The following is a 12,132-nucleotide window of genomic DNA, read 5'->3' as shown; positions in this document are numbered from 1 at the left end:
AACAAAGCCGGTACGAATGCAACTTTAGCCGCCAAGACGCCGTGGTTTCCCACCCTGTCTGTGATTGGCACAGAGGTGTTCACTTGATACTATATACAGTCAATAACAAAAAGCCCAGCAATGCTATTGAGTTCAGTTACAAACCGTTTCTCCTGGGCCTTTTGTCTGGATGTGAAAAATAGTTCAGAGAACAGAAAGGCGTGTTGAGATATCCAGCTATAAATCAAGATTTCACGCAGGGATGTGATGTATGAAGTTACATTTATACTGTATGTTTTATGAATATAAGACAATATTATTAGATCTGTAAATTACTCTGTCTATTGTGTAGTAGGCTACTGTCAGTTACAAAATAATCTATTTTATATGCTAATATTTATTAAATAACTTATAAAGATAATATTTATTCATTTATATTCATCTATTTTATTATTATTATTTTTTTTTTTTATATTTGCCAAATGTATTATATTCTATTATTTTACTTATTTATATTTATCTATTTTATTTTTTTATTTTCCTTGTTTATATTTATCTATTTTATCATTTTATTTATTTATATTTGTCTATTTTATTATTATATTACTTATTTATATTTATCTACATTATTAGCAGTATTTATTTATTTATCTTTTTCTTTATTATTATTATTATTGTTTTCTTTATTTATATTCATCTATTTTATTGTTTTATTTTCCTTGTTTATATTTATCTATATTATTATTATTGTTGTTGTATTTATTTATATTTATATCCCATGGTGCCTCACTAACTTTTGCATTTTAACCAGCTTAAAGGATATTCTTGATGCTTTGTCAGAAACGAGAGGTCTTTGACCAGCAGTAAGTGTTCTTTCTTGTGTTTCTGCCAGGTTGCAGGCTCTGAGGAAGGAGAAGTCACGTGACGCCGCCCGCTCGCGCCGGGGCAAGGAAAACTTTGAGTTCTACGAGCTGGCAAAGATGCTTCCTCTTCCCGGCGCCATCACCAGCCAACTTGACAAGGCGTCCATCATTCGTCTCACCATCAGCTACCTTAAAATGAGGGACTTCGCCAACCAGGGAGACCCGCCGTGGAACCTGCGAATGGAAGGACCGCCACCCAACACCTCAGTCAAAGGTACAACACATATACTTGTGTTTTTCTGAATTACATCAGCAACGGCGAAATGATACACCTTTAACAAATTTCTGCTTTTAAACCCTTGCGCACGCTTGCCCGCTAGGCTTCCGTTATGAGCACAATTACTGTAAACACGTTCTCTGTTTGTTCATACAGTAAGTGCTGAGGGACGTGTCACTACTGTTGTCTGCGGTACTCAACAGCACGCCACAGGCGTGTTTCATAGAGATCACTTCTGTCTAATGAGACGACAGCGAAGATATACTATAGAACTGTATGTGCATTAAAACAAGTCCTGTGTGGAAAAGTACCATGCTCATAACCCCCCCCCACCCTCTCTAGCTCTAGTACAGACCGAGGAAGAAAAATAGCTGTCGGTTATAAATAAACAAGACGATGTGTCATGCCCTACAGAGCCCTAATTAGTTACGTATGTCGGTGCACTGAAGCATACTATAGATTTAACAGTAAGTATAGATTTTTAGTTGGACCGGATTGATTTGGTGAGTAATGGGTCTGGTTAATCAACTAATGCTAATTGGTTGGTGATATAGGATGTGATCCGGATCAATAGAAATAAGAAAAGATGCGCTCGATATTTGCTCTTCTCTGTATAGTTGAGATGCGTTACTAAATACAATTTTTGTTACAATTTACTCACCCTCAAGTTGTTCCAAATCTGTAGAAATATTTGGAAGAATGTAGTTGAAATAAAAACTATTATAGTAGTCAATAGCCAAACTGTTTGGTTTCCCACATTCCCCAAAAGACCTTCTTTTGTTTTCAACAGAACACAGACATTTAAACAGGTTTGGAACAACTCGAGGGTGAGTAAATGATGACAGAATTTTCATTTTTAGGTGAACCGTCACTTTAAATATAAGATGTTGAGGAAATTACATTTTTACGACCCGTGTTTGTATTCATTTGTTGTGTTCATGATTTTGACATGATTTGTATTGAAATGTAGATGAAGATTTTTTATTCATCATTGGGAAACATGTTGAACATATTTTAGGTGCGTGTGCCTCTTTAAATGTTCCAATTAATTACAGCTACTTTGTACCCGAGAATGAGTGATTTGCCGTAAATTTGGAAGGTAATACATGAAACGTTAAAGGAAGGAGTAAATTGGTGCGGTTTTCAGCAGCTTTGTTCTGAGTATTCCGGCCAACACACAACAGATGGTATCATTGTTGTCTCGCTTTGAAGAGCCGCATGCATTTTAATGAGAAAACGTATATGCTGAATAATTTGGTGTAGCCGGTCCACAGGTCTGATACCCGTTCCAGCATGCTCGGTGAAGGAAATGATGTAAGCGCAGGAAATAAATAACATCCGTGTTAACGAATGCTGGGCAAGGTGAACCCGAACCCTCCAGGACAACGAGAGCAGCTCTGTGTCCTTCCATCTCATTGACAGCAGCCATTTGAATTGAATCAGTAGCGCGTCCCGTTTTATTTGCACTACATTTCGAACAGAAGCCGTTATCGATTCCCGTTTTGCCGCTCTGCATCACTAGAGCTAATGGATACTCAGCCCACTCCCGGTTCCTCCGAGCTCATGAATCTCTGTTTATTTTCCGATCGAGGCGAGGAGACGAGCCTGACCTACAGAGGCAGAGAGCTCTCCTCCTCTGTGTTTTCCGAATGAAAGAGGTGCGCGGGTTTTGATTGGCGTGCGGCTGACCGGGAGGCGCGCCAGTTCCTGTAATGCAGAGCATGCTAATGCCAGCATATGGTGACTTATTGCATCAGGCCCGGAGCTCAGAGGCCAGGGCCCATTTCTCCTTCGGATTGTTTGCGCTCGCGAGTCAAGGTGAGCTGTAGGAAAATAATATTGTTTCCCCTGCATGGAAGTCACCGGTTCATTTGTCAGTTCAGAGTTCCAGGCAATTTCCCCGCGTCTTTACATAGAAAGCCAGGGCCCGCTGCTGCATTTTTATTATAGTGTATTTGCCATAACAGAAGAAAAAAGGCAAAGTTGACTTCTCTTGTAAGGCATTTCTCCGTAATAACTGATGATTGTAACCTTTTGGGAAATCTCCGAGCGGTGTCGTTTGGCCAATCTCCAAGTCATTCTTTGCTCGGAGAAAAATCTGCCTACGTTTTTTTACGTTCTTCTCCGCGCCTTCGCGAATAAGCAACCATTTGGAGCTGCCATTAAAACAAAGTCGGCTTTTCTCGAATGCAAAACAAGGGTGACAAAGCGTAGAAAATGGCTCCTTATCTGTAATAAAAGCCTGAGATATTACTGGCATCGCAACTGAAAGAATTTGACCTCCGCTTCTCAAGTGTCGATTTATTATCATAAGTCTCGCCTCCCCTCCTTGGCGCCTGTTGACCTTTACCGTAATTGACCCATCAACTAATTTTTTTCCTAGCGTTTTAACCGAAATTTGCTAGTCTCTGTCAGAAACGTTTCACATCTGTTGAAGGACACTGCACAAACAAGCATGACCTTTCTGTTGTTTGGAGGCTGGCGCGGGCCCCTGACCCCCCTCCGCCACCTGTGCATTCATTATTCATGCATGCAGAGCAGCGAGCAGTCGCCAAAATGCCACACTTCACCAACCACACGCCCCGCAACTCCACCACGCTGCCTGCGAAATTGATACGTTTTATGCCCGCAGTTAGCCGGCGAGTCCGGGACACATATGCCCGTTGTCCTTTTATGATCACCGGAAGGTAATTCCAAATGGCCGGGAATATTTACAAAATAGCAGGTTTTAATATTTCCAGTCAGAATGATGAAAAAACAGGTTTTCCGTCTTAATCACCCAAAGCGTGAACATCTTGTGCCACCGGCTGCCCGGGTTGACATGGACGCTTGTGAAATAATTGAGTGACATGCAAATTTATTCGTGAGAAATCACAAATTAGATTTCTGTAATGTCTCAATTGGTGCTCCTGACATTAAAAGGAGAGCAAGACGTTGCACGCTGTGTCGTAAAAATCCCAACAATGTCTCAAATTGTGCTCAATTCACTAGGGTACCAGGGGCTTCCATATGAACTCATGTTTTCCTCATACCGTTTTTAGGTGAATTCGTTTACGTTTGTATAGAAATGATTATCTCATTACTCTCTTTTTGTAAAATCATCTGAGACAAAATTGAAACCTCAATACAATACGACATAACCGAGAGCTCCAGTAATTCTCGTGAGCATCATCCGAGCAACGGCGCTTCCTCCGGGCCCGGTTTATATCGTGTTGAAATCCTCTTTGTGTCATTCTACTGTAAACATGCTGTTTGTACTGGAGATTTTCTCATCAGTGGGGTTATAATCTATTCAGCAGTCGGCGGCTGTGAGTGGAACGCAGTGACAGAAACACACAGCTCTTTGTTGTCTGTGATTAATACCTGAGATGCCGAGGCCGGCTGTCTTTATTACAGACTCTGCTGGATTCTGCCGCGTGTTCGCTGGTTATCAGCGCTTGATCTCCGGTGACTGCCGCATCGCATAGATGTGTCACTCACCCGAATAAAACCAAACCTCCTGCTTTTCAAGACACTTGTTTAGCTCAGAATCAAAAAAGATTTCGTAATCATCTACTTTCATTGTTCCCCTTCGTCTTCTGGGAGGTCGTGCTTCGACGCGTTTCAAATTCACAAGCGTTCTAACAAACATAATGGCCTCTTTTGAAGTTTTGTCACTCATAAAAAGTGTTTTTTGTGTGTTGTAGTGACACGTTTCAAGCACATGGGCAAATGTCCGTGTACTTTTTCCAATTAGCATAATTTCATCAATAAACTCTAGAACGAGCTCCCCTCACATCTCCCTCGCTTCACGCCTGACATTTAGCTGAACGCGTGGCACGGCGCTCAACATCTGCAGCGTTGTAACGCAGTTTCTCAAGCTGAAATTTGTGATTTAAAGTTTGGTACTTTTGCTCTGTATCGCCCTCTCTGTTTGAAACATAAAATCGCAAGTCATGTTACATACTCGTTTTTATGCCTATTGTTGCAAATCTGGGTAACGTGATTAGACAGCTTTGCTCAATAACTGACGTTTGTTTGTTTTTAAGCTACTTGAACTTAAAACTGCGTAGAAAAAGTTTTGAAAATGAACCATGGTTTTATTACAGTAAAAGTGCAGTAATCTTGTTTTTTTCTTGATATTTGATTACTGTATCAGAGGTGGATGGTACTTAAAGGGACACTTCACCCAAAAATGAAAATTCTGAGTTGTTCCATATCTGTATACATTTCTTTGTTCTGATGAACACAGAGAAAGATATTTGGAAGAATGCTTATGACCAAACAGATCTTGCCCCCCATTGACTTTATGAGAGTGTTTTTGCTTTGTTTTACTTTACCATATTATAAAGCGTATATCATATCTTACTCAACTGCATTCGATAAATTAATGTTGTTTTTTTACCTTTTAATACATTAGTACATTAGTACAATCGCAAATCTAGTACTTTCTTTTACTCAAGTATTTTTTACTTTTAAAAGTGGCAAAATACTAGATTTTTACTGTACTTAAATACTGTATAAATAAAAAAATGTATATTTGTATAGTGGAGTAAAGGTATGACATGCTTTATAATGTAGTGAAGTAATTTCTTTCCAAAGTAAAAACACTCATCAAGTACAGATACTTGTTTTTACTTCAAACACCATGGTTAAATGATGGCTACTCGTGTGTTTACCCTCTTTTAACTATAGTTTTTTTGGTTTTATTTGTAGCCTAAATGAACCCAGGTTAATTTTCATAAAAGGATTGTGAGCCACATTATTCAGCTCTATGCTATTCTTTTCCGAGATGCATGCTATATGATATACAGTAATGTGTTTTTACAGTCAACCGCTCCCCGACGCTGCATCAACCCACCTGTATTCCGCCGCAGCGCTGTTAATTTATGAGCATATCAAACCCTCGTACAGTCAACAGCGTGATCTCATTAAAAGCTTTGACCAGTTCGCAGAGTGATCGAGCAGTCACTTTAGCGTCCTCATGTGAAGGGGGTCTTTGGCGAGGCGGGTTGGCAGAGAGCAGGGCATTGATTAAAGCGCTCGAACCGGGTGACCAGCACGCCGCTCTCATTGTTAATGGTAATGAGGGAATTAATGCCGTTTGCATCACAATAGACCCTCACAACACTGAAAAGCGCCTTTTGCGTGGCATTCTGGAGTCGTCGGTGGAAAATGGCAGGCTCAAAGGTGTTGCGCTACTCAGCGCTGGGCATCATGGGTAAAAATCTCTCAGCTCTCGTCGATATCCTTCACTCTGTAAATGAATGGTAATTTGCACAGCTGTGTGCGCGAGATGTTCCATTCCCCAGTCGTGGTGTAAGAAAAATTGAATGACAGTGAGCAAAACAGCAGTAATTATAAAACTAATTACTAAATGTTGATGATGCCCATAGGCTTTGCATAACTAAATTTAGAAGAGGAAATTGCTTTTGGCTGCATCGAGGCTGCGGGCATGTTTATGTTGTTTTCTTTATTTTCGAATGCACGCCAAAGAAAGTCGTAATTGCCATGGAAACAATTACACACCTTTATTTTTTTCTCTCTGTGTGGCGCAAACAGCTTGAGGGTGCATTGTTGTCAAACAATGTGTTTTAATAATAAAAAACTGTACGCACTTTGTCTTTTCGTGAATTGATTAGCACTAAATCAAACACAGGGACAGAAATGCAGTTAATTGGTAGGATCAGGTACTTATTTCCTTATTAAATCACGATGCGATGTGCGAATCCAGCTCGCCGTTTGGTCAGAGACTTAATCGCGAGTCTGCTATATATTTTAGCGTAACTATGCTCTTTAATGGTCTATTTCTCTTCTGAATGGAGACAACAAAGCCAGCGTTGGCAGCGGCACCGTGAGACAGCCCTCCAGGGTGCCTTAAGTTTCCCAATAGCTTCGCTCGGGAGCGTGTTCGTGCGCCGATGTGTATTTGTATACAGCCGTGTGTGTTTGCCTTCGGTAAAGGCTGTATTTTCTCAGTAACAACATTGTAGATTTCCTGGCCGTGAGAGAATATGATTATTGTTTCTCCGCTAAAAATAGAGAGCTGTTTTGTGTTGACGGATAGACCGAGTGCTTAAACTCTCAGTGGCCGGACTCAGCCGGATGGTAATTAGTCCTTTTGCAAATAGGCCAATAATGGAGAAATGAATCCAGGAGACAGTTCGAATGAATATGGAAAGCCTCGTTTCCACGGCCGTGATTGAACCTGAAGTCAGCTTTGGCTAATATCTTCACAAAGTATTACAAATTACCTTCGCCATTAACGCACAGCAAGCAGCTTTCAGCTTCCTGACTTCAGCTCAATGTTTCAAGCCTTTTATTGTCCTAAATAAGGCCTCCAATAGGGCTTAAAGGGATAGTTCACCCCCAAAAAATTCTGTCGTCCTTTACTCAGCCTTGTGTCATTCCAAACCTGCAGAACACGAAAGAAGATATTTTGAAGAATGCATCTAAACAAACAACATTGGCCCCCATTGACTTCCATTGTATAAACACAGAGACATTTATTCGGATGCATATTCATCAGTTTTGGATGTGCACAAGAAAGGTTTCATGAGATTTGAACCTATTTTGTTTCACAAGCATATGATTTAATCTCCCGTCTTTTGAGGGATTGTTTGCCGTTTTCGGTGTCTTTGAGGATGGAGCAGGTCTCGTTTGAAGTAGAACGTCTAAACCTCAGCACGAGGCTCAAATCAAGTGAAGGGCATTTACCATTACAACTAATGTCCTTAATAATCTTGTTAGTGTAGTCTCTCTCAGTACAAGACAAATGGAACATTATTGGCTTATGGGCTGTAGTAAATAATTTAGTTTCCAATATTCAGACTGCTTTGACAGTAAATTAGAATGACATGAAAAGAGGTTGTTGAATAAAGAAAGTAGCCAATCAAATTTAATTGGCCCGACTGAGGCAGCCGTAATATATATTATAATTAAACCGAGTTGTCACGGAGCTTTATGGCCTCGCACGAATCAAAACGTCAAAAATAATTTCATGATATTTTGCTTTTAAAACGTCACCGTGCGTTTCGGAATCGATTTCTCCTGGCTCAGGCGTAGTATGTGAGAACCTCTGAACTCCCTGTATGAGTCTTGGGGAACATGATGCAGGTTTTGGTTATGCATTGAACTTCTGTAATGTGACACATTGGCAACTCTAACTGTGATTTTGCCATTTAAATCTCACGACATCCTTTGGGCTATGGACATAAATTATTCTTTAAATTGTGGTGCTTGTTAGAATACTTTTAAGGGGATGCATTGTGAGATTTCTGGCTTGTGGATGGTGCACTGCAAAAAAGAAGAAAATTTCTTAGTATTTTTGTTTTGTTTTGCAGTACAAATATAAAAAAAATCTTAAATCCTCTTAAATCAAGAAACATTTACTTGACAAGGAAAGTCGCCCAAGTTATGTTAAGATATATTGAGTTAATGCTTAAAACAACCAAAAATATCTGCCAGTGGTATAATGAAAAATATACTTGAATCAAGTTTTACCTCTTTATTAAGTATTTAATTGAAGTTTAATTTTCTTACCGCACTGGGGTGCGTTTCCCAAGAGCATCGTTAGCCAACTATGGTCGCAAGTTCCGTCGTTCCAGCATAGTTGAATGATTTAAGTGTTTCCCGAAACCATCGTTCCAACGATCAATCGCAAACAGCATCGCAAAGTTGCGTGGTTGGAACTACAGGTCTAGAGCTGTGGTTAGAAGCATAGTTCCTTTTTATTATGACATGTAGACTTACAAGCATAATGCCTTTGAGCAAACTAAGCCAGCAACATGCAGTGCATTCTATATCCATAATTCGAAATACAAACAAATTTAATTTTACATATTTTAGTTTGTTAAGAAAATACAAGCGCTGTTTTTTGAAAAGTGCGCGTGCGCTCGAACTTACGTGCACTAGGACCCTGGGGAATCCCTGGGCGGAGTGACATAGGAGGAAACTTATGAATTAATGAAATATCGTAAAATAAAACAACAGATAAGTAAATAGGATAACTAAAGTCGCCGTTAAATGCAATGCATGTTATTTACAGCAAGAATTTGACATTAATTTGATTTGAACGTATTTATTAGTAGACGTCATTACTCCACCACCTGTATGGCGTCATCGACTAGATTGCTGAACCAACTTGGTTCAAACGATTGATCTCCGATCCGAGTTACTACGGTTTCGGGAAACAGTCATAACTACGTCGTTAATTTCCCCAATGATCCATCGTACTATGGTGGTTAACCAGCGAGTTATGTCGTTGTTTGGGAAACGCACCCCTGGTTGGAGGTTTTTGATATAAAAAAAACTATTTAGAAATTAAGATGAAATATCTTTACTGAAAAACAAGATAAAAATACCAAGAAATTACTGTATTTCTTTTGAAAAACATTTTTACATTAAAAGAGGGACGTGATCCATATCTAGAGACTTGCGGGATAGGCTCCTTAGACCTGATGAAAGATTATGAAAACAGACATTGTTTTTATCGTTTATCGTATTGTACAATTTTGATTTCATTTTTTCTTTAAATCAGTTTTTTCTCCATGTGATAATTCCATCTTATCAGACTCTATCATGATTTTCCATGCGCCTGCAGTAAATTATAAAGGCGGTTGAAATTTCAGAGGAAGGTCATGGAGGTGTGTGGCCTCAACTGTGTTTGTCTCTGTCCCCCCACCCTACAGGACACAAATGACTCACCCAAATCATCCAATTTAATCACACCATTTTCTGCCCCTCAATAGCCCTCGCCCCGCTTAATCACTCCCTTTGCTTGCTGTCACAAAGACCTTCACATCGAAACCAATGGATTTCCACCATTTAAAGGCGGTTTGGGAGCGGGTACGAGCGGTGGGGTCGAGATTGGGGGGCCGCCTGAAAACCAAGCGATTCATGCGTGAAGCATTTAGCTATTGCTATCTCAACGCATGACTAACAGTTTTCGCTCACCCATATTATTCATTAATATCTGTAATAAACCACTTGATAGTGCCCTTCCAGCGGAGGATTACTGCTCTCATCTCAGCATCACTGATGTAATGCTAAACTTGCTTCAGCATTGGGTTGGCTAGGTAGAAGTCGGGTTAGAAAGTTGAGCAGTTCACCGGCGAAGTTGTTTGTGTCTTAATGGTAACCGTCCTTGTGTGAAATTTAATGTGACATTCATGTGCGGTATTTATTTGGAGGGTAAAGTCCCTTTGAGTGAATTTACTGAACAACTTTGGCCTTCCGCATGTCTCCAATTAAGCATCAAGTACAAACAGTTCACCTCAACTAGTTACTAAATGAAATTATTTAACTACGGAGACATAATTCTTGACCTTTCATCTTAATAAACAAAAATCATAAATAAATAATTGATCAAAATTGTATCTGGTAGGTTTATAATGTGAGCTGTTGGATATGATTTCACAGGAAGTTTCCATTTGATGTCCTTTGACTTTTAAACCATTTAAAGAAAAGTATGTAAAGTAACCTGCAGTTTTATGTTTCAAACAGAGATGGCGCTAGACAGGCAAACAGCATTTAAGGAATCTAATTTAAGGAAGTCAAATCCCAGATAGCACAGTTACGTATGTAAGATGTCTGTGAAAGATCTGGAAAACATCTGCTGTGTGAAGACATCTGATAAACGCCTTAGAAAGAGCATAAACATCTTACAGACATCTTCTTGACATCTATATAACGTCTGCCAGGAAACGTCTTAGACCGTGTATACACCGGACGCAACCGGCGCGACACACGGCAAACGACATTAGAAACCCATTATAATTTTACATTTGTCCACACTGTCTGGTGTCGACATATTGTGAGAGACATACTGTAATGCAGATGAGCAAACAATCAAACAAATACGTCTTGCATATGTAAATGCGGACATCTATTAGACGTCTCCCAGATGTATGTGTGCTATCAGGGATACGTTGTTTTAATTCAACCCAGTTCTATTCCAGCAGCCAGCGTGAATCTTGCTAGAGTTTTGCAGAATGACGTTACAATCTAGACGTGACCAACCAAGTCTCCCAGCATTCTTTCAACCCACGTATCTCGTGAATCAAACCAGTTCCACCAGTTGGCCTGCATCAGGTCAATCTGCAGGCCCACCGCAGAGCAGACGCATAACCCAGCTGCAGGCTAGCTCGGATACATTCTCCCATGTGTGTCCATCACCGAGCCTGGCGGTCACCACCGCTGGGACCAGTGCCCAGTCAATCAACAGATCGCCCAAGGCCTTCAAGCGCGCCACATTCTCCCCCCTCCATCCTCACTCAATCACGCTATCTGTCCTCACACGGTGGCCGGCGCTAATGAGAATGTATATGAACGCATGAATAAAACATGAAATTCGTTGTTTTTGGTGGCAGAAGCTCTCGACACGAGTAGTTTCATGATAGAAGCTCGCGTTTGAAGTTCCTCGCCGTTTGATTGAATTTGTTGCTCGCTTTAAATAATTAGAAAACAACGCTGACTCTTTGCGATGGCGTCCTGGTTTTGAAAATCTCAGTTGGACAGAGCCCCAGAGAAATTAGTTCATTTACCTGTTATCAGTTTTCCGTGATGCGTTTATAATTTTCAGTATGTTCTTTTTGTTGAATACTTACAATTCGAACAGCAGATAATAGGATGAGCAACCGTTGAAAATCGTCGCAATTTACTGGAATTTCAGAGTTTTCTCAGAGCATGTTAATGACATATAGATTTAAAGAGACACTTTATTGTCCTGACACTTTGAAGGTGTTTGATAAAGTTAGACTCACTCTTGTCTTTGTTTAAAGTCTGTCGAATCACAGACTAGCAACTTTCATTTGTTCAATGTTAACGTCTTCTTTGTTTATATAAAATGTTAAAGGGATAGTTCAGCCAAACAGGAAAATTCATCATTTATTCACCATCATGTCAGTCAAAACCTGTATATGACTCTTTCTTCTGTTGGACCCAATTGACTTCCATTGTACGAATGAACACAAAATCACCGAGACCTTTCTCAAAATATCTTCTTTTGTGTTAAGAAGACAGAAAGTCATACAG

General features: G+C 40.0%; 1 protein-coding gene across 7 annotated transcripts in view; it reads left to right on the top strand.

Annotated features, from left to right (window-relative positions):
• Window positions 1-12,132, top strand: part of LOC130560294 (neuronal PAS domain-containing protein 3) — a 235,165-nt gene that overhangs the window by 77,859 nt on the left and 145,174 nt on the right. For all 7 annotated transcript variants that reach the window (XM_057343995.1, XM_057343994.1, XM_057343996.1 and 4 more), the window contains one exon: window positions 872-1,116. In XM_057343995.1, coding sequence (XP_057199978.1) covers window positions 872-1,116 — 245 coding nt within the window. The remainder of the gene's footprint in view (window positions 1-871; window positions 1,117-12,132) is intronic.

The sequence above is a fragment of the Triplophysa rosa genome, linkage group LG10 (genome assembly GCF_024868665.1).
Source record: "Triplophysa rosa linkage group LG10, Trosa_1v2, whole genome shotgun sequence".
Classification (NCBI taxonomy): Eukaryota; Metazoa; Chordata; class Actinopteri; order Cypriniformes; family Nemacheilidae; genus Triplophysa; species Triplophysa rosa.
Note: the sequence above shows the minus strand (reverse complement) of the source record. Positions and strands in the feature narration are given on the sequence as shown.